Source organism: Taeniopygia guttata, chromosome 23, assembly GCF_048771995.1.
Source record: "Taeniopygia guttata chromosome 23, bTaeGut7.mat, whole genome shotgun sequence".
Lineage (NCBI taxonomy): Eukaryota > Metazoa > Chordata > Aves > Passeriformes > Estrildidae > Taeniopygia > Taeniopygia guttata.
The window spans coordinates 1,268,843-1,294,684 of NC_133048.1; the positions used below are offsets into that span (position 1 = coordinate 1,268,843).

Here is a 25,842-nt window from a genome sequence, read left to right on the forward strand (position 1 = left end):
TGCCGACCTTCAGTCACAATGGCAGATCCCCCGTGGATCACATATATTGACTTAAAAAATAATTAGCCTCAAAGGGAGCAGGCACAGGGCCGGCCAGGCCCTTCATTAATATTTAAGTAACAGGGGCCATAAATCAGCTGCAGCTCAGCCAAGAGCCCTGGCCGTGTCCGTGGGGAAGCGGGGCCATGGTGTTCACAGGAACATTGCCCAGTGCACAGGCATGGGAGTGCTGACATGGGCTCTGTGGGGAGAGTGGGACAGTGCGGGGGGCAGCAGCTCTTTTCCACCAGGAATGGCCAGGAGCACAGCAGGAACACACTGGGAGCTCACCAGGCTGCCCAGCACAAGCCACGAGCGGTTCCGGAGCGACGGAGGCAGCACGGGCTGGTTGTTTTCCTGCGAGAACAAGGTGACATTTCTTGTCTCTTTTCTCATGGTTTAAGTGTGAGATTTTTTCCCTGTTCCCAGCGCTTTCATGGCGTGCCAAGGGTTTTTAACACGTCTGCTCGCCGCCTGCCAGGGGAGCCGACACTCGCACCGTCAGCGTGGCGGCGGCAGCTCTGAAGCCGTGCCAGGGGTCTCAGTGCTGGGTCGGGGCCCTGCTCCCCCCAGAGCAGAGCAGTGGGGGGCTGCTGGGCCCCATCCTGCTCCAGCATCCCCAGAGAACAGCATGCACCCCTCAAGTGCTGCCCCTGCGTGAACCCTCGTGGCTCAGCAGCTCCTGCTGGGCTTGGCTTTGAGTCAAGGGATGGTTTTGGTTGTACTGGAGTGTGCCAGGGGGCTGCAGCTGCAGCAGTGCCCAGCCTGGTGGCTACAGTGCCCAGGCAGAATGGAGTGAGCCAGGAGGGGCTACAACTGGGACCCCCAAAGCATCTCCCCTGCTCCAAGTGGGGAAAAATATTAATCTTATGGGATTTCTGCTGGCCATACAAGAGCAGGTTCTTGACCCCAGACCCCAGGAGGACAGGCAGGTGACCCTCAGGAGGATGGGCAGGTGACCCCTGTCTGTCTGTAGCCACCCCCTGATGGATCTGCCACCATTCCCGACCTGCCAGGCGAGCTGGGAGCGTCGTGTGGCTGCTCCGTGTGATTAATTATCAGTTCATAACACAGGAGATTTCAAGCATGAAAGAGCCTCTCCACAAGCACGTTGTGCACACTTTATCCATCATATGAGACTCCAGATGTTTCCATTTTATTGTTATTAAATCACTGCCTGGAGAGAGCGGGTAGCAGGAGGCCTCCTGCCCCAGTGCCGGGCACGGCCGGGGGGGACAGCACAGCACCAGAGACCCCTTTGCTGAGGGACACGGGCCTGGGGGGCTCAGGCCAGGCTCCCCCTGTAGCTCTGCAGAGACTGGGGCAGTTGGAATGACCCAGCTGGATCAAGGGGGTGAAAGGCACAGAGCAGGAAACTCAGTTTCACATCCAATACACAATGAAACCGTGGTCAAATTCCCTTGTCCTCCCTCTCCCTTCCCTCTGGCTCTGCTTTCCCTGCATCCCACATCTCTCTGAGAGCTGAGGTCTCACAGAAGGACAATTGCAGTGCCCAGCAGCAAGGGGCTGAACCACCCCAGGGTGCTGCTGTCATGGCAGCATCCTGAGCAAACAACCCAGTGGATGGGAGGAGCAGAGGTGAATCCAGCCCAGGTGGGAGAGGAGAGAGCTATGAAGGGAGGGAGGTAGAGACAGAGGCACAGGGGTCATACCAGGTAAGGAAAACAAGTAAATAGCTGATTCAGGGGTTTGTTCTCCTCTTTTATTTAACAGAAACTGTATTTTTACAGCTGCAATCCCTTAAAATGGGATTCTTTTCCCCTTAAACAAATCCTTGTAAAATAATGCTTCATAAAAAGAAGCGTTCCTCTCCTCGACCCTGAAGACAGAAAAACAATAATGCCAGCAAGGCCCTGGCTGTGCTGCCAAGGAGGCCGGGGGTGGCTGTCACCGTGTCCCTGGCAGTGCCACCCGCCCCACAGCCACGGCTCCGGGGGTCTCAGTGGGAAGGGCACCGCTCCGGGCCCGTGGCTCTGCTGGGACGGGCAGAGCAGAGCTCCTCTCCCAGCATCTGCCACAGCCACCTGCATCCCCACAGGGTCCCTCGTGCTGCTAAGGGCAGGGCCATCCCTGTCCCCTCCAGCCCTCAGCTGACTCCCAGACCATTTTCCAGGCACAAGAGCAGCTGTCAAGGCTGCCTCGTCCCTGGAGACTCCAAAAACCTGCCAAGCCCTTGTGGCATCAGGAACAATCCTATGCCAGGGCTCCCCGCTCTCTTGACTTAATTTGCTTTAATTTTGTTTTAATTTGGGTTGTTTTTTCTCTAGGCTGCAGCTTTTTTTTCACTGCTGCTTCAGCAAAAGCGATTCAGGAAATTCCGATGAAATCCCGGCATGCAGTAGCTCTGCCCCTGCTCCCAGGCAGGACAGGCCAGGAGCTTAATTCTCATTAATAACCACCACAGGTCAATTATTGCAAGAAGGAGGAAAAGCAGCAAAAAGCACTTTGGCGTCACGTGTTGTTTAAGCTTCCGAAAATAAATGTTCTTTGCAAACCAATCTGTTTGCAGCTCCGCACGTGGAGCTGACGGAGAATTTCTGGAGGAAGAGAGTATTTATAAAGGGGGTTTATTTTAAATAAACAGGCACTTAAGGCTGAGGCTGCTGCTCTCGTGTCCCATCCCTCGTCCTCTGCACGAGTTCCTGGTGCTGCCCGCGGAGCGCCGCAGCTGAGCCACAAACACACATGTGCTCCCACACCGTGGGCTTGGCCCTGCACCCACTCAGGAGGCTCAGCACCTGTGGGAGTCCAGAGCTTCCCTCTGGCTGCCCTGGGACCCTGGCAGGGGTCAGGAACCCCCCTGGACAGAGCCCCCAGAGACACTGGCTTTGATCTCTGGCCATGGAAAAGAGTTTTCAATCTCACAGGATGAATTACAAGCTCTGAGTGTTTGATATGAGTAATAATTAAGTGTGGCACAGGTGCAAAAGTAAAATTTTAGGATTCTAGATTAGGGGTCCAAAGGGGACAAGATGGAGGAAATTGGGTGTGCCTTGTCCTTTTTCTCCTTCTTCATGCCCTCCATGTTTCACTGTGGTGTTGGCATTTTTCTGTTGGTTCAGGCTGGGGACACACTGTCCAACGTAGGTGACAGATATTGGCACGTTATTGTAAATCCAGCACAGGTAGTTTCTGGTATATAATGTTTGTACCATCCCACTGAGGGCAGAGCCCCACACGCTGCCCTGCAGGACAGAGCTGCGGCAGGGCAGCAGAACATGTTAGAGATAAACGGAATAAACAACCTTGAAACCAGCACAGACCAATTATGGCTTCTGCTTTGGCAGTGGGGCTGAAAGACAGAGACTTTCTACAATCTCGGGATCATCAATACCTCAGATTCTGACAAGCACCCACTCGGGAGGCTCAGCACCCACTCAGGACCCACCGGCTGCCCCCAGGGAAAGGCAGGGCTTGGCAGTGGCTGCCTGTGCCTCCACAGGCTCTTGTGAGAGGAGTCCCATTTCACTTGAGGGATGTGACAGCAATGCTGGGCTCAGTGGGCTGCAGGTTTCATCTGCCCATTTCCCCTCCTCTTATTGTTGTTAAAAATGTATAAGGGATGTAAGAGTTACCACAGACACTCAGGACAGCTTCTGTAAGACTCCACTGGGCACCCCTGTGGCTGGTTACAGTGCAAGATGAGGGAAGAGCCTCGAGTTGTGCCAGGGGAGGTTCAGGTTGGACATCAAAAAGAATTTATCTTTGGAAAGAGCTGTCAGGCATTGGAAGGGCTGTCAGGGAAGTGGTGGAGTCCCAATCCCTGGAGGTGTCTGAGGAACAACTGGACATGGCACTCAGTGCTCTGGGCTAGTGGCAAGGTGGGGATCAGTCACAGGTTGGGCTCAGTGCTCTTGGAGGTCCTTTCCAACCTCAGCAGTTCTGGGATTCTATTCTATAAACTGTATTTACTGTGCATCTCCCAGCTGTGGTGTGTCAGGAAGGGCAAGATGCTCAGGATATCTGCTCCACAAAAAGGCAAATCCAAGGGACTCTCAGTCCCACGGGGATCATTCTCAGGCTCCCAGCTGGTCCCTGTGAGGCGGGCCGTGTACCCAATGTCGCTGTTGCTTTGTCTGCAGGAGCCGTGGGAGCAGGATGCTGCCGGACGCCGTGGCGCTGCTGGTGACGCTGGGCACGATGGTGACGGTGATGGGCCCGGGCTCAGCCGCGGGAGGCGGCGTGGGGGGCTACGCTCAAGTCAAGTACATGCAGCCCATGGTGAAGGGACCCCTGGGACCCCCGTTCCGTGAAGGCAAAGGGCAGTACCTGGGTAAGGGATGCACTCTGTGGGACTGTGTGAGGACACGGGGCAGTGGGAAGGGGACGTGGCACCTCACAGCCACTGGGGACTTGTCACCCTCTTCCCTTCAGGGTCAGAGCTCTCGGAAGCTGCCTGGCACAGCCGAGGGTGCTGCTGTCCAAAACACTTCTGGCCAAGCACGGCCAGATCATTTGGGTCTCTAACCCAGTACAGAAGGACAAGGTGGACACGGGTAGAGGCTCAGCAGGGAAGTGAAGCCCTTTGCTGGGGCTAGGAGGACACCTTGCTCTGGGAGCCAGGGGACACAGGGGACTATCCAGCTCTGGCTCCTACCCTCCTGCCCATCCCCAACAGCGGGAGGCACAGAAGCCTCAGCACTCACCATCTCTGCCTTTTCCTGCTGTTAAAAATGAGCTGTCCTGGCAAGGCTTTTTCCACTCCTCCACCTATTCCGTTTCCCTGTCTGCATTTTGCACCAGCTGGGAAAGGAAAGAGTGCCAAGGCTGGAGCTGAGACCCAGCCTGGCGAGGGAAGAGCAGGAGAGAGACATTTCCTCTCTCAGAGAGCAGCGACCAGAAACTCCACACGTGTTAAATTGCTCCCCACTGAGTGATGTGCACCCAGAGGGGCAGAGGCACCAGGGTCATTGCTCTGTGCAGCCAGTGCTCCAGCACCCCAGCCTTCTGTAATCCCTTGTCCCCAGCTGCCCTGCCTGCACCCATCCCACTGCTGGCACCACCATGGGATGGGTGCTGCTGGGCTCAGGTATCCAGACCTGCCAGGTCGGTGCTCTGCCCTTGGGAAGAGCCACCAGAGCCTCCCCACGGGTTGTCATGGACCTGGACCCTCCCAGGAGCTGAACTTGGCTCTGGGAGGAGAAACTGGAGAAGGCTGGGCCACTGGTGGCTGATTTACTGGAGGGCTGAATGGCTTATCAGGAGTTCAGCTCAGCACATGTGTCAGAAAACACACAGAAAACCTGGAGCTGAAGTGTGCTTCGAGCCCCCCCTCCCTGCCCCCTTCCCAGCTGTTTTAAAGCTGCTCCCTGAATCCCAGCCAGAGCCAAAACCTTCCAGCGTAGCACAGGAACACTTCAGCTGCTGGTGGGACTGGATTCAAATCTCTCCCTGCGGTTCTCCCTTCTTTTTTCCCTTCTTCCTATGCATGGCAGCAGCTTGCTTTGCCTCTGAGCAATGCTGCCTATGCTGGAGAGAGCAGTGCGTGTGCCAGGCTGGGGCAAGGAGGCGTTTGGACAAGCTCTGCCAGGTCAGACCAGGCAGAGGGGACACTGAGGCAGGGCAGAGCACAGCAGTCCCTTGGACATTACTCCTCTAAACCCTTGGGAAGGAGAGGACAGGTGGGGGACAGGAGAGAGGGACGCAGGGACAGCTGCAGCCCGAGCCACCGGCTGTGGGGCCGCACAGAGCCAGCTGGGGAAGCCGGTGCCTCCTGGATCCCACCGAGCTCCCATCTCTGCTTAACCTCTAATTTGGCAAGGAAAATCCCTGCTGGCCTTCTGCCCTGCTCGGGGAGCTCAGCTGACTCGCCGCGACGGCGCAGGGCTGTGCCGTGCCCCCGTGGGTTACCCCGACCCGGGGGGAGCTGTGTGGGCCCCCCAGCCTGGCCGAGGGGCTGGGACCCCCGGCTGGGGGGCAGGGAGGGTTCCCTCCTGCCTCCAGGTGCCATCTGGTGAGTGCCAGGTTTCCTCAGGGTGCCAGACACCTTTTCTCACCCAAAAATAGCTGCCTCAGAGCACAGTGGGAGCTCAGGGGAGGAGATGCTGCTAAGTGCTGAAATGCTCAGAACATTGAAGCAGAGATTTGCACATTGGGGGTTTATTTTGGCTTAATTTAAACGATGTTGATGGCCCTGCAGCCAGGTAAAGCCATGAGTGAGTGCTGTGCTGGGGCACCCACTGCTGGGAGACAGTATGAGAGGTGCTAAAACACTGATCCCACGCAACATCCCAGTGAGCCTGTGAAACTCTCTCACGAGACAGAGCTTGGCAGCAGCTCTGGAACAAGCTGGGCCAGGCTCCGCCACAGAGCAGCCAACCTCTCCTTCCTGCAGTGTCATCTGGCTGTGCTGGCCAGACCTGCTGCTGGCTGCTCATGGCTGGGAACCACTTCCCATCCTGCTGGATTATTCCTCTGTGCTGCTGGGTCCCTTCTCCTGGCAGGAGGGGTCCTTCCCGGGATGAACACAGCTCCAGGGGGCCTGCAGCACCCACCTGGCCATGCCCATGCTCCTCAGGAGGTGGGATGCTCCGTGGTGCCCAGGTGGGAGCTGCCAGGGTAATTTATGCCCCGGCCCCTTCCCGCTGCCCCAGCTGGCTCCGCGTTAACATCCATGGCAGCTCAGTTCCTGTGTCGAGGGGAACACAGAACCCCACGCTGGTGCTGCAGAGCTCCGAGACATGTGTCTGTGGTAAGACATGGGCTTTTGAAATCGGACACCAGTGGGGCTGCAGTGTCCCAGTTTCTCTCCGCTGACGGCCCCGGTTTGGTTTTCCCCGTCTGCTTTTTTGGCCGCCTGCAAGCTGGCAGCTCCCGCCTGGCGTTTCTCTCCACTGCCTTGTGTGAAAGAGTGTGTGTGTGTGCTTTTTCCTTCCTTCGTGGGCTCAGCTGTAGATCCTTGTTCTGATTCCATGCAAAATGACCTAGAAAAATAATTCATTTCAAACCATTGCAAGAAAATAAAAAATTTAAAAGTGGGGGGAGAAAACACATTGAAATAATTTACTGGAGAATTTTTTTTCCAGAATCCAAACCCCAGAAACAGTGCAGCACTGAACAGGTCCCTTGCCCTCTTTTCCACACCGTTTTCTGGGGTGAGAAGTAGAAGAAGTTTGCAGAAATCCAGTGGCAGTGTCATGACAGACAAGTATTTCCTTCATCAAGAGAGCCAAGTGACCGCAGCTACAGCTGAGGACGTGGGCCAGGCTTTGATTTATAGATAAGCCCTAAAAATGTTTCCATTACCCAAGGAAAACACAGCGACAGCAGGCTGGGAAGGGCCAGAGCTAATTGCTGTGTTCAGGGCAGGCAAAGCCACCTCTGATGCTCCGGGAGCTGTGCCTGCTGCTGCCAGTTATTCTTTTCACGTGTCCCAAATCTCCCATAAGCTTTTCCCGTTGACTGAGGAAATCTCCGTGCTGGCGGATCCCAGCACCACGTGTGTCCGTGCTCCCAAAGCCCAGCTTGGCTCACTGAGGGCGCCAGACTGGCAGACCTTGTATCCTGCTCCCAGCCCGGGCAGGATCCATCCCCATCCCAGGAACTTGTTCATATAGATCTCTTCCCAACTGGAATGATCTCCCTCGGGCAGATTTGATTTAAATTCACTCAAGATGTCATAGCCCTTTCCTCTGTCTTTCACATTTCTCATCATCGTCGCGTGTACATGTGACTGTCGAGTATTTCCTTCATTTCAAACTGCCCAAAAAAGAGTTTGTCAGATTTATTCTTCCTCACCCTTTCCTGGTGTCACGTGGGAGGTGACACTCTGCCTGGGCCAGCCTCGAGAAGTTATTTATGCTCACGTCTGTGCTTTCCATGCTGAGCTGTGGTGGGCATGTCATCTGCCTCTCCTTGCCTTTGGAGTCTCTCAGCCCATTTGTTTCTTTCTTATATCCGTTTGCAAAAGACCTCAATAAATTCTTGAAATGTCAAGTGGTTGTGGCCTATTCCCAGCTGGGCTGACTCATTTGGACAGAGCTGAGGCTGCATTTCCCTCCCAGCTCTTGGCTTCTCCTCCATCCCCAGAGCTTTTTTGCTTTTTGGTTTTTCTCTGCCTTGTTGGACTCGGGAGCTGTGCCAGCAAGCACTGTAGGCATGGCCTAACCCATACATCCGTCACCTCCTCAGGCTCTCGAGTACATGTCCAACAGTTTTCTTTTTAATCCAAAAGGATTAAAGGTCTCCCAAGGCCCTGGACTCGCGGGATGGGGTGAGGGATTATCCTCAGTCTTGGCTCACTCTGTCGCCATCCTCTCAGCTGAGCCCAGGCAGGAGCGACTGAATCCCACGGTGCTTTCGAGGCCACTGGGAAGTGAGGCAGCAGGAGGTGTGAATCCAGCTCCAAAACCACCCTGCAGTAACTCATCACAAAACAGCCCTGCCAGAGCTGACAGCAAGCACTGGCACCTTCCATGGTGTCACCTGACATCATGGAGGGATGTGAAGCTGGAATGAGAACCCTGGGCTTTGGCCTTGCCTCAGGACACCCTCTGATGTGGGGTCCGGGAATGCTGTGGCCATGTTCCAGTGAAAGGGTGCCCTTCAAGGCCAGCCCGGCCACTCAGAGACCCTGGCTCCAACATCCCAAGGACACTCCTTGCCCACGGCCAGCTCTAGTGACGCTCTGTGTCTCCTCTCCTCTCTCCACAGACATGCCGCCTCTGCTGCCCATGGACCTCAAAGGGGAGCCAGGACCGCCAGGGAAGCCTGGCCCGCGTGGACCTCCCGGGCCCCCCGGCTACCCGGGAAAACCGGGCACCGGGAAGCCGGGAATGCACGGCCAGCCCGGGCCGGCCGGGCCCCCTGGCTTCTCGGGCATTGGCAAACCCGGCATCCCAGGCCTCCCCGGGAAGGCGGGCATGAAAGGGATGCCCGGAGCCAAGGGCGAGCCTGGCATGCGTGGGGAGCAGGGCCCGCGGGGCCTGCCCGGCCCGCCGGGGCTGCCCGGGCCAGCCGGCCTCTCCGTCAATGGGAAGCCGGGTCCCCAGGGCGGCCCCGGCCTGCCCGGGTTTCGGGGAGAGCCTGGCCCCAAAGGAGAGCCGGGTCCCCGCGGAGAACGAGGGATGAAGGGTGAGAACGGCGTGGGGAAACCAGGCTTACCGGGGCCGCGGGGGAACGGGGGCCCTCCCGGCCCTGCGGGGCCGCCGGGGCCCGCCGGCGTTGGCAAGCCCGGCCTCGATGGGCTGCCGGGCGCGCCCGGCGACAAGGGCGACATGGGGCCCCCGGGCGGGCCGGGTGTCGCCGGGGAGCCCGGCCCTGTGGGGCCGCGGGGACCCCCCGGCATCGACGGGATCGGTGTCCCGGGGGTCGCGGGGGTGCCGGGGATACAGGGCCCCATGGGACCCAAGGGAGAGCCCGGCATCCGCGGCCTCCCTGGCATGCCAGGCCCCACGGGCTATGGGAAGCCAGGCATGCCCGGCCTGAAAGGAGACCGCGGGCAGCCCGGGGCACAGGGCGCCGTCGGCGATAAGGGGGAGCCCGGCGTTGATGGGGAGCCGGGCGAGCCAGGCCCTGCCGGCATCATCGGCCCGCCGGGCCTGCCGGGCTCCATGGGGCTGCCGGGCAAGCACGGGCTGCCCGGCCCCAAGGGGGACGTGGGGCCGAGCGGGCCCCCGGGAATGCCGGGGATGCGCGGCGACCAGGGCCCGAACGGCTTCGCCGGGAAGCCGGGGGTGCCGGGAGAAAGGGGCCTGCCCGGCTCACTGGGACCCCCCGGCCCGATGGGCCCCAAAGGTGAGCCGGGGTTCATCGGCCTTCCGGGGGTGCCCGGGTTAACGGGCAGCCCCGGGCCCAAAGGGGACGGTGGGATCCCGGGGCAGCCGGGACTGAGGGGCCCCTCCGGCATCCCCGGACTGCAGGGACCTGCTGGCCCCATGGGGCCTCAGGGGTTACCAGGCCTGAAAGGGGAGCCCGGGCTCCCTGGCATTCCCGGCGAGGGGAAGACTGGCGAGCCTGGCATGGCCGGACCCATCGGCCCACCCGGAATGCCAGGAACGCCGGGGCTGAATGGGCCACCGGGGCCACCGGGGCCACCTGGGCCACCAGGAGCGCCGGGAGTGCTGGACGAGACGGGCATCGCGGGGCTGCACCTGCCCGACGGTGGCGTGGAGGGGGCTGTGCTGGGCAACGGGAAGCCGGGCAAGCCGCAGTATGGCCGAGGAGAGCTCGCTGCCCGCATCGCGCCGGCCTTCACTGCCATCCTCACCTCCCCCTTCCCCGCGTCCGGCATGCCCGTCAAGTTTGACCGGACCTTGTATAACGGGCACAATGGCTACAACCCGGTCACTGGCATCTTCACCTGCCCTGTATCTGGAATCTACTACTTTGCCTACCATGTGCACGTCAAAGGGACCAACGTTTGGGTGGCCCTGTATAAGAACAACGTGCCGGCCACCTACACCTACGACGAGTACAAAAAGGGGTACCTGGACCAGGCCTCGGGCAGTGCTGTGCTTGAACTCAAGGAGAACGACCAGGTCTGGGTACAAATGCCCTCGGACCAGGCCAATGGACTGTACTCCACAGAATACATCCACTCCTCCTTCTCTGGGTTCCTGCTCTGCCCCACATAACAGCTGTTGGGCACGTTTCCTTTTCACCCACTTTAGCCATAAACTTTTTTTTTTTTTTTGATAAAAAAGTGTTTTAAAATTAATACAAAAAAGAAAAATCACTGGGAAGAACGCGCAAGACATTGTCATGGGACCTTGCTTCACACTGTTTGATCCATGAGTCAAGAGGGTAATCGGGAAGGAGACATCTATCCATCTATCTTTCTCTTTTGGGGGAGGGAGAAGGGAGGGAGGGGAGCAACTTCCTCAACAAAGCAAATTTGGAATAAGTACCCCAGTGACTGGACATCAAACACAGGAACACGCTTGGGATGGCAAGGATCTGGCTCTGTGATCCAGAGAGGAAGAGCAGACCCCTGTGGTCTGTATCAAGTGCCCTCATTTCCCATTTGGAATGCTAGATAAATAAATCCAGCTGTGCCATGGCTGATGTGTTGGTAACCAATGCAGGGACACAAACCCATACAGCAGCAGGGATCCACGCTGGATTGAGAAATTTCCTTCCAAACCATCAGATGCCCTAGTTCCAGGCTCGCTGACGCCTGTTTTTCCAGACTCTGCTTTGGGGCAGTCTCTCCGATTCACTCCAGATTCAGTGTGGTTGGATTTATAATCCTAAAGAGTGGAACACTTTGCATAAGCACCTTCTTCTAAGAAGTAAATATTATTTTTAACCCTCCCCCCAGCACCTTTAGGAATAAAATCATCCAGGCACTGGTACCTGGGAGGATGCCATGACCGGTTCCAAAGGCAGTGAGGGAAGCTGGGACCCCCGTGATGAACAACGATCTGCTCTCTCCATTCACCTGCTGGGAAGTCCAAGGGCTGGTCCTGTCCCGTCTGTCTCTGCAGCCCAAAGACTTGCTTGGCCTCAGGAGCATCTCTGCCCACACAAGGATGGCAGTGCAAGCCCAACTCACGGTGCTTCCAGCTGGTGTGACATAAGGAAGTGCCACTGATGGACAACTTGCTTTTCCTGTCTCACTATTTTGGGATGTGTGAACTCTTGGTGTCCCCCCCTTTCTCTGGGGATCTTGGAATTAAGAAAAAATAGTGCTGGTTCTAACTTTCCACGCAGTGATTTCACCACGGTGCTATGACCCATTTAAGAACATCACTTACAAGTGTAGTGCAATACCTGTGACAGGGCACCAGCCCCGGGGCCACTCTGTGACTTAGGTTAAAGAAATCAACATTTGCCTGTTGTTACCACTTTGTCTCTCAAATGCTTGGAGCGTTACTGACCTGAGCATGAGCTGCAGGGCTCTGGGCCAGGCATGATGGCACTGCCCCGCACAGATCCTGTGGCTCTGCAGGTTTTTTCACAGTAGAACAGTCACTGCCACTTCCAGGACAGGGATGCTGCTCATCCCAGGCCAGGAGCATGCTGCTGAAGTCAATCCATGTGCATATCCCACTGCATGTCCTTCTGCAAAGGCACATCCCTGAGAAACAGCAACAATTTGGTCACCAGCTCTGACCTTTGCATTTTCCCAAAGCCTGTTTGATGGCCAAAGAAACGTAGCAAGACTGGGACTGGGCTTGTTTTCCAGATGGACTCTATGAGATATTTAAACAACTTTTCTTTTCCTATTTCTGTTTTGCTTGTTTGTTTTCTCCTCAAGCCTGTCCTGTGTTTCTGCTTCTTGCCATTCAGGCCTTCCTTTTAAAAACTCACCTGTCCTGAACTTAAGAACCACAAGAAGGAAATTTGCAGTTGGAAGGCCAGTGCTCTGGGCACTGCCTGCTGGGGATGTGCGTCCCCTCCCTGGGATCTTTTCCCTGTGAATTTCTCTCCTTAAAGCTACAAGTTTCATGCAGAGATGAAACTCCTCAAACTGAAAGGTGTTTGATCCCACTGGACTTTTTAACTCCTGAGGGTGTGATCAGGACCCTTTCGGTTGTGATCCTAACATGTTCTTTCCCAGCAGGAACAGTCCCTTCAATTAAAAGTGGAAGCTCAGAAGATTTCTCCAAGCCCAGCTTTGGTAGGAGAGGGTGCTGGGAGGGGACTTGTCTCCTTTCCTGTGGAGAATAGAGGGATTTGAGCAGGTCCAGCCTCATGCAGGGCCAGGAGCTGCCACGCCTGGTGGGAGCTTCATCCTGCTCCTCAAAGCAACTTAATTTATACTGTGCCTAATCTACAGCCCATCTCTTCTTGTTCTGTTCTGCTTCATTCCAAACTTCTTGTTCGAGCTGGCAAAAAGCAATGACCAAACTCCTCACTGTAGCCACCCCCAGATTAAGTTTGTGCTGTAGATACTGTTTTGTAATTCCACTTTCCTATCACGTGCAGAGCAAACCCATAATCACCCCTCGCAGCTATTTAACCTCTTACATTTACACACTAATGGAAAGCAAAGATATTACATGCACATAGTTAGGCTAAAAAGAAAAACAATGCACAGGATGAGGGAGGCTGTTCACTCTCCAGAAGGATTTTTTTTTTTCTGGAATACTGAGTACATATTAGCCAGCAGAAAGGATTATTTTCTGTCGTGTGTGTGAGCGCGTGGGATTTTGGTTTCAATCACAAGAATAAAAAAGGTTGGGTTGGATGAGGTATGTCTATTTTTAATGCTGAAAACTGCATTACAATGTGCATTTTTATATACAAATTCTTACTATTTTTTTAAAATTTGCCTCTAGTATCTTCATTTCTAACCTAGTATATAGAGGTTTTTAGTTTTGTAAATACTTACTACATGCACTGTCCTAGTAAAAGTTGGTTTAAAATGCACTCTTTGTGACCCAAAACTGACCTGCTCTTCACAACTAAAACTGCAGTACTTGATTGTATTGACAAACATCAATAAAACTTATTGTATAGAGGTGGGCTCAGCTGTGCTTTGTCCTGAGTCTTGCTGAGAAGGAAAAGGGGCCTTTCCACAGGCCCTCCCTGCAATGCTCAGTGTCAACTCACCCTTGTACCAAGAACCACTCCTGGTCCTCTTGGCACTGAGGATGCACAACTTCATGACTTGAGTGAAAACACAGGAGCAGTGGCTACTTAACAAAGATAACTGAGGGATTTTACTTCTTTCCAAGGAAACTGAAGGGTTTGGTACACATCTAAATTCAGGCCCAAAGAGCTCCAGTCTTTAAATAAGAGCTCTTTGCTTGTCAGGAGTTCCAAACATTTAAAATTATAAAGTTGCTTTAAAAGAAAAATATTTTCTTTTAAATAATTACATGAATCTGGTTGTCCCTCTGGCAGAATAATGTGGAAAACTGATATTTTACAGCTCAGATCTGCAGCACAACACAAAAATATACAACAGACCAAAATTCCACATGTTCCCAGGACAATAATCCATTTATACAAGGAAAACCAATTATAGCATCACACAAAAGACTGGCACTTGAAGGGAGCAGACAACAGGGAAAAATGGAAGGACCTGTGGCAGCCAGATTCCCACATGTGCATGCAGCCTGACAGAGCCACCACGTGCTGACACCACTGGGGAGCACCACAGCCACTTCCTGGTGTCACAACACATACTGGAGAAATAACAAGAGTTACACTGTCACATTTAAGTTTATAAACATTTCCATATGATGACTTTTTGTTTTCAATTATTAAAAAACTTCCAACCCTTTCTAGATGTGCCATTCCCAAGCTGTTTCTGCCTTTTTGACCAGCTTCACTAGGAAAAGGTTTTAAATGTGCAGTTCTGGAACACAGCTGTGCTAGAATGTTCTTGGCCACCAGCACCAGCTGCTTTTCAGTATTGATGTCCCCAATTAACCTACCTCTCCCTTTAATTCTGGGGCAATTTTTACCAAGTACAGAGGCTGAGACTGATAAATTAACTCCTGCATCCTGCTAAAGTCACTTTTGTGATTGACAGCAGTAGAACCAGGCATTCTATCCCTGTACTACTTCCACTCCCAGATTTGCACTCCACAGGAGCTGGACTCTCATGATCCTTGTGGGTCCCTTTCAATTTGAGGTATTCTGTGATTTAAACAGGAGCTTGGTGCTCTGGGCATATACAGGACTTTAAAAACACAGGATACATAGATTGGGAACACAGGAGCAGCCAGAGTGGCTGCAGCAGTGTGACAGCAGCTGTGCAAGGGGGCACAAAGTGCAGGAGGTGCCTGTTGGATCACAGGGCCAAGGACACAGGAGGAGCAGCAATTAGTGACACCCTCTCCCAGCAGGGACAGTGAGCCAGCTGGGATTTTCTGCAGGCATCAAAGTCTCTCACAGAGCCAGCAGCAATGCAAAGAAATCCCTTCTCCCTTCTCTGGTCCTTCTCATTCTGCCTTTAAGGCAACAAACCTCCCCGGAAATCTGTGCTCCATTATCCTAATTCAGCACAGTGACAACCTGGGCCACCAGGCCTCTCTGGTGGCTCCCATGATACCCCTTATCTGGCCAGCTGAGAATGATCTGCTGCTGTACCAGGGGACAAGCCACTGACCACCAAAACACAGCCCATGGACATGGGAGCAGAGGAAAACAGGGAGAAAGTCCACAGATTCAGACACCCGCCAGTGACTGCAGTGACAAATGGCACAATGGTGGACAAAGCAAGCAGCAGAAATCCTATGGAAAATGAGACACTCGTGTACACTCAGGGAGCTGCACCCACTGTCCAAGTGCAGCCACTTCCCAGCTGATCTGTGACTGAAGGGATGTCCTCTGTTTTCCAGGCTGGCTCCAGCTCCCAGCTCCCAGCTGACAGCAGCAGGCACCCTTCCCAGTGAGGCTCGCCGGCGTGGATCCACCGCTGGGCCTGACCACAGAAGCAGAGCTCACCATCCCTTTGCCTTCAGGAAAGCCCTGGAGCTGCCCCGGAGCTCAGAGCCGCTGGCAGTAGAGTTCATAGAGGCTCTTGGCCATCCTCTGGGTCTCCTGGAAAGCCTCACAGCTCTGCTCCCAGCTCGGGGGCACCTGCTCCTCCCCATAATAGGCGCCGGCGATGGCCCCCGCCATGGTGGCGATGGTGTCCGTGTCCCCCCCCAGGGAGATGCAGTAGATGATGGTTCTCTGCAGGGCGTTGTAGTGCTCGGGAATGTCAGGATCAGCGTCCATGCAGCGCAGGAAGGAGTAAATGGCAGTGGGGACGGAGCGCAGCGCAGCGATGCCGTTGCCTGGAACACACCCCATCAGCACACTCTGGGCTTCCTTCCTTCTCCCTTCCCACTGCACCTTGCTGTTGCCAGTGACTTTCCATAACGGTATCACGGATTTTACCAGGAAAAAGTACAAAAGTTTGTCCCTCAGAAACCCCCCAGTACCACTCACATCCTGCAGAGCAATTCCCAGTTACCCCAGTATAGCCTGGCCATACACATCTACTCATTCCCACCCAACATAATGACCCAATAGCCCTTGAGGGGTCCTGGAATATTAAGAAACATTATGCAAGGTAAATTTCCCTTAGCAATACATATTTTTTCCTATCAATACTAGAGGAAATTACTGGGTTGAGACTTAGAATTCCTGACTGGTGAGCACAGGCCGCTTTTCCAGCATATTCTGTGCCTGACAGGCAACACAGGCTGAAGAGGAATCTAGGGGGATACACATCTACCAGGTTTGCTGAGTTAGTCCTGCTTCCACCTTTCCTAAGAAAGGTACTCACCCAATTCAGACAATACATCTGCTTTGGGAACACTGCTGAGCTCCAAAAATTCCTTGATTTTCTTTAGACGCCTGGAAAATGGTAAATCCTCAAATCCCAGCCTGCAAACAGTGAGTGCAGTGAAGAGAAGAGAACAAGAAGAGCCAGAAGAAACCACTACAGCAGGGTTGGGGCTTTCCCCAAGCTACTCACGCTCGGGCATCACTGAGAGACTTGTCATCCGCCTCCACGTGCTCCATGTGGCTGATGAGCTGCTCCAGGAAGGTTTCCCTGCTGAGCCCTTCCTGCAGTGCCAGGTGCACAGCCAGGGCCTGCAGGATGGCCCCGTTGTAGCCCAGGGAGTTGGCGTGGGTCAGCTCCGCGCTCAGCTTCGCAAACTGCCAGAGAAACCTCGCTGTCAGCAAAGCTTCCTGGGGCACTCCCCGGCAGAGGGACACCCAGAGAGGCCCAGAATGCTCCGTTACCTTCTTGACATCCTGGATGTCGGGATAGACAAGGGGGATGCCGGCCACCCTCATGGCCCCGCCGTTCCCGTAGGAGCCCTTCCCGTTGAACTGGGCCCTCGCAGGCTCAAACACATCGTTGCACTTGGGGCTCAGGAGCTTCTTGAAGACGTTGACCACGGCCATCCCATAGCCCCTGTTGGGCTCCTTCTTGTACTCCTCAGCAAACCTGGTGTGGGCAGGGGGGAAAACACCCAGAGGGTTTGGTCTGTTACTGGGGTTTGTGATTGGATGAAACCTCTTGCTAAAGTGAATTAATAACACACACGTAAATCAGTGACAGGGCTCAGTGATTCAGTTCTGCAGGGAAACATTCCCAAAGAACAGTGTGAAAGAAGGATGTATAAACATCACCTTCCATAACCCACTTGCTTCCCTCTCAACTCTGCCTCAAAATAGAAGCAAACTAGAAGCATTTCCGTGGGTCACAACCACAAGGAAAGTCTTTTGTTCAAGTTCAATGGAAGAGTTTTCTAAACAAAGAAATGCTTTCCCTTAAGTGGAACCAAATGCTCTCAGGGCTGGGGATTCAACAGGGAAACAGATCATAAACAGAGTCAAGCTGAGCTCCCTCCTATTCCCTCAGTCAATTAAGGGCAGCGCGAACATAAATAGCAACAAATAAACATAAAACAAAATGTTTCTGGAATCTCCGAACATTCTCCTCCTCAAAGGTGAACACACACAAGGCTGGCACACACAAGGCTGGCACACACAAGGTTGGCGCACACACAAGGCTGGCACACAGCAGTGCTGCCATGTCAAGGCAGCTTCAGACTCCACACCGCAGCTGACACTGCTGCACAGTCCAAGGCAAGGCAAAGCAACAACAATCTAAAGTATTAACCACCTCTTTCCTAACTAATTCCCCTCCTAAAATCAGTAATTAGAATTAGTCTGCCTCAGCCCCTGTCCCCTTCCACGGACAGTCACAGGGATGGTTACACCTTCAGGAAGCCTCATGCTCACCTCTTGGCCATGTCAACCTCATCGAACTCCTGCTTGGCCAGCAGTGACTGCACCACCGACCTGCTCATGGCTGTGTCGTCCGTGTACGGCAGCGACTCTGAAACGGGAGGGCAAAGAGTCACACCAGCAGCCAGGGACAAACTGCTCCTGCCCTTTCCCAGCACCACCCTCATCTCCAGGGCATGGCTGACACAGGCTGCCTGGAACAGCTGTGGCTGCCCCTGGATCCCTGGAGGTGTCCAAGGCCAGGTTGGACAGGGCTTGGAGCAACCTGGGACAGTGGAAGGTGTCCCTGCTCATGGCAGGCAGGGGGTGGCATTGGATGATTTCTAAGGTGCCTTCCAACCCAAACCTGTCTGGAATTTAAGTTCCCTGGCACTCTGAGGTTGACACTGCCATGGTTGTCAGAGTAAGGAGACACAGCCAGGGAGTTGCATCCACAGCTATAATGACACAGAATATACTTCAAGATTAGTAAGAGCCAGGAAATGTCTGACATCCAGAGGTATATATGGACAAGGGAGTCAGCCCAACACAGAATCACAGATTTCCAGGATGGTTTAGGTTGGAAGGGACCTTAAAGCCCATCCTGTTCCATGGGCAGGGACACCTTCCATTATCCCAGGTTGCTCCAAGCCTGGTCCAACCTGGCCTTGGACACTACCAGGGCTGGACCAGCCACAGCTCCTCTGAACAATCTGTGCCAGGGCATCACCACCCTGATGGGGAACAATTCCTTCCCAATATCCCATCTAACTCTGCTCTCTGGGAGTGGGAACCCATTGCCATGTCCTGTCATTCCAGGCCTTTGTCAACAGCTTCCATCTTTCCTGCAGACTGCCCTCAGGCACTGTAAGGCTGCAAGCATTTCCTAAGAGTCAAACAACAACTCTGTGCTTCTCTCACTCTTCTCCTCCTCAAGTTTTGGTACCTCTGCTCCCTGCTGACACCCCAGCACTGCCACATCCATTCACAGCACACTCCAGGTCAGCTCCCTGAGTAGGAGCAGCACGAGCCAGAAGAGCAAACCACGGGTCCCTCTTCATCAGCGGTGTCCCTAAGGAATCCCTAGGGAATCAGGAACGGGTGTTGAACCCCAGAGCACAGGGGCACAGGACAGAGCAGGGCAGGGGACAGCCAGGGCAGTCACAGCGGAGATGCTCCACAACCTGGCGAGGGGTAAGGACTGAGGGGGAGCAGAGGGGTTGGGGATTCTGCAGGTTGGGCACACCTCAAAGCACAGTCCTGGGGGTGCTGAGGGACACAAACACCTCAAAGCCCAGTCCTGGGGGTGCTGAGGGACACCAACACCGCAAAGCTCAGTCCTGGGGGTGCTGAGGGACACCAACACCTCAAAGCCCAGTCCTGAGGGTGCTGAGGGACACAAACACCGCAAAGCCCAGCCCTGGGGGTGCTGAGGGACACCAACACCTCAAAGCCCAGCCCTGGGGGTGCTGAGGGACACAAACACAACAAAGCCCATCCCTGGGGAGTACTGGGGTCTAACCCAAATCCCTGGGGTGCCGAGTGCCGTGCACAGCGCGGTGTACGAAAGCGGGAACCAAGTGATCTCCCCCTCTCCCCACCACGCACCTCCACGTGCGCTCCCCGCCGCCTCCCCTCCCTCCTCAGGCGGCGCCGCTTCCAGCCCTTTGAGGAAACTCAGCAACTCCGGCAACTTCACGACGCTCCTGCCTTCAAAAACAGCTCCCAGGCAATCCCCTAACAACGCTCCGGCTAAGCAGCCTCGGAACCGAGCGAGGCCGGGCCGGGGACGAACCGGGAGCCGCCCGGGGCTTGAGGGCGGACCGGCCGCCTCCATTTTGCTGCGAGCGGCGCCTTATTCCTCCGGGCCGCTAGGGGGCAGTGTGCGCGGAAGCGCCGAAGGCGCTGCCGCGCACACTGCCCCCTAGCGGCCCGGAGGACCGAGGTGCCGACAGCACACCCGCCTTTTCCATCCATCAATCAATCCCTCCTGAAATCCATCTGGAATTAATCACCGAGGATAACAACACTCCCTTTATTGTTTATAAATCTCCTCGGAGCGCAAGAGGCTGTAAACATCATCCAAGGGCCAGACGGTTATAAAACAAACTAAGAGGAGAATTCCATTCTCCCCCAAACGCGACGCAGATGTCTCTTTTCCTCGCTCGGGATGTGAATCATTTGGAGTTTTTCTCTATCCCAGCGCTTGCATAATTCGCGGTGTGCTAAGCCAGCTCTAGCTGATTGTTCCTCGGCAGGTTCCTGGTGCGGTTGACAGCGTCAACCTCTGGGTCAAACTTCTCCACAGGGATCACGAGTTTTCTGCGGGTGTCCATGCACTTGTTGTCCAGCTGCAGAGAATTGGTTTTGTAACCAATATCGGTCTGAATGCGGTGAAGTTGTCTGTAAAGAGCATCCAAGGCATCCCTGGGAATGAGTAGAAAGGATAGGAGTTGGGATCAAACGCTGCATTGCTTCCCAGGAACAGACTCCCCAGGGAATGGTCCCAGTCCCGACCCTGTCAGAGCTCAAGGAACATTTGGAAAATATTCTCAAGAACAGGGTAGGATTTTTGGGGTGTCCTGAGCAGGGCCAGGAGCTGGTCTCGGTGATTCTTGCATGTCTCTCCCAACTCAGGATATTCTATGATTTTAAACTGGACAGGAAGCACCCAACTTCCCACTTTCTGGTGGCAGTTGGCCCTGTACAAGGAGCAAACTCATCAGATATTCATCTTTTGGGGCAGTGAATATCCAGCCCACACACTGCTCTGGGAGGGCAGCAAGGGATGTGCACCCAGGGAGCTGCCAGCCCACAGCAACACTTCTGTTCCTTCCTTGTCACTCTCTTTTTTGTCCCTTTTGGATGAATTCAGAGTCAAACATGGGCTGTGGGAGTCCCATTCCCCTCCCAGCACAATCCCTTTGTACCCCACACCCACTAAGCCCAAACACTGCTGCCCCTCATGAGCCCAAGTACCACGAGCACCAAAGGCAGGTGCTGGAGGTGTGCCCAGAGCAGAGACACCCAGAGCCACATCTCCTCAGGGCAGCGCTGGGCACTGCTGCTCCTGCACAGCAGGACACTCACTGTGACTCTGTCCGCTTCTGCTGGAGCGCACGGATTATCCCCTCCAGCTGCTGAACCTCGTCTGTCAGTCCATACTGAGCCTGCAGGGAGGAGGAGACAGCACTTAACAGGGCTTTCAAAAGGCCACAGTTCCCTCTTTCCCCTCTCCCCAGCTCTGAAATTGTTCCCTTGCTTTGCTGTGTCACTGTAGGATCCATTGCTCAGCTGCTCCAAAACTCATCCATGTTTTTCAGAGCCCCCATCCCGGTCAGTTCCCTGCAGGGACCATGCCAGGTGAGGTACCTGATCCCGGCAGAGGTCCAGGTGGGGCCGGTACGTGCGCGTCTCCAGGCGGGTGTGAGCCACTTTCAGATCCAGTGTTCTCTTCCGGATGTCTTCCTCCAAGCGCCGGATCTCCTCCTCCATTTCATCAATTTCCTCCAAGGTCTGAAGACAGACATGTGTCATGAGGGACAGCCTGGGATGCAGACTGGGAAACTGCCCCCGTGTCTCTGGGAATTCTGCTGTGCTGGGGATAGATTTTACCCAAGGGCTTCTGAGGACTGAATCCTCTGCTTTCACATGGACCAGGATGGTGCTTCTGAGACAAGGGGTGAAATAAAGAGGCTGAAACCTGGCAGTACTGCCGAGCAGTTCCAGAGAGGCACTTGTGAGAGGTGGGACACTGCTGGGATTGTATGTGTGCCACTGAACAACAAACTTGTGGAAACTACACTCAGGCTGAGTCACTTTCCATGTAACAGTCTTTGAGATTCCATTCCCAGCCAGGGTTGTAGTTGATGACCAAAGAAACAACACTTACATTCTGCTCCTGCCATCTCAGCTCACTAAGGGCTGCTTCCATGTCTCTCATCCTCTTCCTCAGTGCAAACTCTGTAGCTATACGCTGAGCATCCAGCTCATTGTTTGTCTGAGGAGAGAACAGCTCCACTCACACATGGCAGCAAAGTGTCTGTGTCCCCCCAAGCTGTGCCTAGAAGGCTGGGACTAGCCCAGGAGCAAAACCAGCTGGCTTTGGCTGCTGCCACGTGTGCATGTCACACTTCTCCAGTAGCCCAAAGGTGGGGATTTATGGACAGGGACGTGTCCTCCCGCTTGCTGAGACCGCTGCCAGCTCTGCAGCATAACCAAGCTCCTACTTAAACCAGGAGGGCAGCTGCTCCCAGGCAGATCCAGATACATGCCTGCCACTCTCCCACACGGGATCCAGAATGGCACCAGAGATTCCAGGCCAAGGGAGCAGTTTACCTGGGCAATGCTAAGTGTGATTGCTCCTCGGAGATCAACTGAGGCTTTCATTGCTGCCTCAGCACGATCCTTGTTGCACTGGCTGTTCAGTTCCCACTCACAAAGTGCAGTTGATCTGTGAACAAATCAGTTACAAAAATAAATTGAGTGTTTGCAAGGTATTTTAAAGGAACCACCTGGTGCAGGCCAGGATGGCAGCACAAAAGGATTCTGGAAAGCTGGAGGTCACATCTTCCCTGATCTCCTTAGAGACTAAACCTCGCCAGGCCTAACATCTGCTCCACCAGGGACACATCCAAACCATGGAAAGGAATGCCAGGCAAGTGAAAATGTGCAGCAGGTCCCCCTGAGCTGTGCCAGAGGTGACACCATACTGCTGAGTGTCACGTACAGCTAGACAGGAGGGAGGCAGGGCACCTGGCCCCCACTGGGTTTGTGCTGACAATTTAGCTATTTCCCAAAAATCTGTAGCTTCCCCCTGTCACAATCAACTTCTCTTTGTTCTGAGCTCTCTCCAAAACTGTACCCATCAAGCCTGGACACAGCATGGAAGGAAAAAGCATCCCAGGGCTCTGGGCAGATTTGACCACAGAAGGGCAGATTCTTTCCTTACCCATCTGGGATCCGTGTTGGGTTGACCTTGAAGGAGATGTTGCCAGAGGTGGGATTGAAGGACATGCACTGCCGATCGAGTTCTAACGTTTCCACCTTGTGCCGGTGGTCAAGGCTCAGCTGCTGACGAGCTTCCTTTAAGAGGCTGCAGAGAGCCAGGCTGGAGTCAGTGGGGAGCAGGCCCAGGGTAGGGGGAGCTCAGAATTCCCAAAGCCTTCATCACCATGTCACTCATCTTAGTGAAATTAATGATGAGCTCTCACCCTCTCTGGGACTGGGCCTGACCTGCCCAGCACTGCCTGCCTGGCTGCCCCGGGCTGTGTGCTGGTGCTGCCCTGGAGAATGGAGCTGTGAAGGATTCCCACCGAGTATCAGGGCCTGGGAGCTTTAACACCTCATGGCCACTGATTCCTAAACCAAGGCAGGTGGCATGAGATCTGGGACTTGTGAAGTCACCCTTGACACACCCTTCCCTGCCAAATCCCAGACCTTGAAGATCATCCAGGGTTCCTGTGTGGTTCCCTGCCCGCCTGCCCATCTCAGCATGGCATTAGAGGCACACTAAGTATCTGGGGCCAAGCAAGAAGAGCAGAATCACCAGCCAAAAGCTGTCACTCCTCACCAGAGCTGTTTGAAGGCTTCGTCCACTCGCTTCTGCAGCTCTTTCTTGGTTTTCTCAATCACCTTCACCTCTTTGAGTAGCTCCTCTTCCACAGGATCCCTCACCACATCAATGTCACGACGGCTCTCACGGAACGTCAGACACTCAATGGCAACATCCAAGCACAAGTTCTTTGCCTGGAGGGCATTTTCTGCTGCTTCCTTCACCTGGAAGAAGCAATCAATCAGGTGTGTGGGGGATCTTTTAGGGATTGGAGAGAGAAAGGAAAGGGAACCCACCCATGCCATCATTAAGAGGGACTCACACTGTCTTTGCAGTTCTGAAACCTTTAATCAAGTCTGGAATAAAAATTGCTAGAGCCAAACACCTTAGTCCTCTACACCTGCCATTTGCATTGGGAATCACACTTTGCTGGGGGTTAACAACTCCAGAAACAGCAGCAACTTCTGGGTTTAAAACTCACACTATCAGAGGTCTCCCACCACTATTCTCTATCTAAACCCAAACATTTTTAAAGGATGGTGTTAACATATTTTTTATTATCCTTCAGAGCTTTATAAAAAGTCCAAGTAACAAAATCCACCCAGAAATCCAAACAGGAGCGTGCAATATACAGCTGCATGACATGGCTTGGCTCAGCCAAGAACACAGTGGTTTGTTTTCCAGGAAGTCATTCCATCAAGTATGGATCTCAGTATAAACTATACATATATATATATATATATATATACATATATATAAATTTATCTAGTGAGAAGCCCCCCTTGATCTCCAGATGGGCTTGTCCATTGCACAAGACAAGCCTCAATTATTTCACATCCCATGTTTAGAGTGTAAGTTCATTTCCAGCCATCTGCCTTCCCAACATACTTTGGTTAAGGCATCAATTTCCAAATCTATGTCTGCGAGGCATTTGGCCAGGGCCTCTCTCCATCTGTCCACGCTGGTGATACGATCTTTGAGTTGGGTTCGGCTGTTGTGCTCATCCCATTTTGCCTGGAATTAGAGAGAAATGCCATTACTCTTTTTAAAATTGTAGTTGTGAATCTTGCTGAAGCCTTTCCCCATTTTCAGGACAGACTGAGCCTCTCACAGGAATACAACACATTGCCATGTGGAATCACAGTCATTTACACAAACAGCACATAGAACAACATGAGTGGCAATGAATGTGAGAAACACACATGGGGATTTAGTGACAGTACAGATACATCATTGCAGGTGGGTTTACAGGGAGTAAATGTCCATACTTAGCATGTTCTGTACAGCTAAAGCCCTTTATTCCCTCATCCATACACCCAAACCTAGATACTCTCTGCAGTTCCTCAGCCCACTATCCTGACAAAGCTGTGAGCAGCGCCCCTGGCAGAGGGCTCACCTGGTTGCCAGTTTCATTGCGGAGAGCTCGTCCTTCCTGCCGGACATGATGGGAATTATAACGCTGCTGTTCGGCGTTGGCCGAGATGAGGAGGGAGTTGTTCTGCCAGTCTGGCAAGGTGAAGCGCTGGCCCGGCTTTACACTCAGCGAGGCCATCTTGCTGAACAGGTGACTGAAAGGGAGCAGAAGATTTATGTGTTTATTCATGGAAATACACCTAAAATGGAGCTGAAGCCAAAAACTGCAGAGTTTTTCAGGAGAAAAGCAGCAGCAAGCTGCAACCCGGCACCTGGCCTAATGCAGATACATGTCCTTAAAGTAGGGGAGCACTAGGTCAGGTGATGGGAGCCATCCTCTGCCTCAGGCCAGGGGGGAAATGCTGTGCACCTGTCACATCTGTCCCTCCCTAGGAATGTAACTGCTTGCAGGGACAAGGAGCTGCTCACAGCACCAGCTTCCATATGGTATTTACTGAGCTTGGACAAAAACGGCTGAGGGGGCAGTTCTGGGACAGAATCCCTTGGCAGCGGGATATCGCTCCCATGGCTGCCCCAGCCCGGCGGGCACGGGGCGCTGGGCCGGAGCCCCCCGAGCACAGCACCGACACCGCGGGCTGACGGGGACGGGCAGCCCACGAGTTCCCGAAGGGAAGGAAGCCCGGGGAGAGGGCACAAAGGGCCGCGGGGCTCAGGCGCCCGACCATAGGTGGAGGGGAAACAGGGAAAGAGGGAAAAAGCTCGGACAGGGCCTCACCCCGGCTGGTGTGAGGGCACCCAGCTCCGCCGGACCGACCGCGCTCCCTCCCCAGGGCCGGGCCGGGGCGGGGCCGCGCTCTCCCCTCACCGTTACCGGCCGATTTCCCTTCGCCCACCGTTCCCAGCCGACCTCCACTCTGCCCTCACCTTTTCCGGTCGATCCCCGCCATCCCCCATTTCCTTTCACCGTTCCCAGCTGATCCCCCGCTGTCCCTTTCACCGTTCCCGGCCGATCCCCGCTCTCCCCTCACCGTTCCCGGCCGATCCCGCTCTCCCCTCACCGTTCCCCGCTCTCCCCTCACCGTTCCCCGCTCTCCCCTCACCGATCCCCGCTCTCCCCTCACCGTTCCCGGCCGATCCCCGCTGATCCCCGCTCTCCCCTCACCGTTCCCCGCTCTCCCCTCACCGTTCCCGGCCGATCCCGCTCTCCCCGCACCGTTCCCCCTCTC

The 25,842-nt window shown here is 54.4% G+C and overlaps 3 protein-coding genes and 1 long non-coding RNA gene across 6 annotated transcripts in view; 2 read left to right on the forward strand and 2 right to left on the reverse strand.

Annotated features, from left to right (window-relative positions):
* The window catches only part of COL8A2 (collagen type VIII alpha 2 chain), a 29,796-nt gene extending 16,331 nt beyond the window's left edge, over positions 1-13,465 (forward strand). The window contains exons 2-3 of the mRNA XM_030290495.4: positions 4,143-4,333; positions 8,713-13,465. Coding sequence (XP_030146355.4) covers positions 4,159-4,333; positions 8,713-10,634 — 2,097 coding nt within the window. The 5' untranslated portion in view covers positions 4,143-4,158 and the 3' untranslated portion in view covers positions 10,635-13,465. The remainder of the gene's footprint in view (positions 1-4,142; positions 4,334-8,712) is intronic.
* Positions 179-2,658, forward strand: LOC140680480 (uncharacterized). Its single transcript, XR_012051829.1, has 2 exons — positions 179-409; positions 2,328-2,658. It is a non-coding gene; the product is annotated as an uncharacterized lncRNA (long non-coding RNA).
* Positions 13,466-13,641: 176 nt separating the features above from the next.
* On the reverse strand, positions 13,642-19,561 carry ADPRS (ADP-ribosylserine hydrolase). Its single transcript, XM_030290506.4, has 6 exons — positions 19,297-19,561; positions 17,704-17,800; positions 16,696-16,903; positions 16,424-16,608; positions 16,232-16,332; positions 13,642-15,737 (listed from the first exon to the last, which is right to left on the reverse strand). The coding sequence occupies exons 1-6, from the start codon at positions 19,523-19,525 to the stop codon at positions 15,445-15,447; spliced, it is 1,113 nt and encodes a 370-aa protein (XP_030146366.4). The 5' UTR covers positions 19,526-19,561; the 3' UTR covers positions 13,642-15,444.
* Positions 19,562-19,703: 142 nt separating this feature from the next.
* TEKT2 (tektin 2) lies at positions 19,704-25,842 on the reverse strand. Of its 3 annotated transcripts, none has more exons than XM_041720788.2 (10): positions 25,779-25,842; positions 24,639-24,810; positions 24,131-24,256; positions 23,261-23,466; positions 22,640-22,783; positions 22,027-22,141; positions 21,581-21,688; positions 21,061-21,204; positions 20,779-20,858; positions 19,704-20,115 (listed from the first exon to the last, which is right to left on the reverse strand). In XM_041720788.2, the coding sequence occupies exons 2-10, from the start codon at positions 24,792-24,794 to the stop codon at positions 19,914-19,916; spliced, it is 1,281 nt and encodes a 426-aa protein (XP_041576722.2). In that variant the 5' UTR covers positions 24,795-24,810; positions 25,779-25,842; the 3' UTR covers positions 19,704-19,913. The 3 variants fall into 3 exon arrangements, with proteins under 3 accessions (XP_041576722.2, XP_072774143.1, XP_072774142.1); XM_072918042.1 differs by having other exon boundaries at positions 19,712-20,115; positions 25,758-25,802; XM_072918041.1 differs by lacking the exon at positions 25,779-25,842 and adding an exon at positions 25,614-25,669 and having other exon boundaries at positions 19,712-20,115.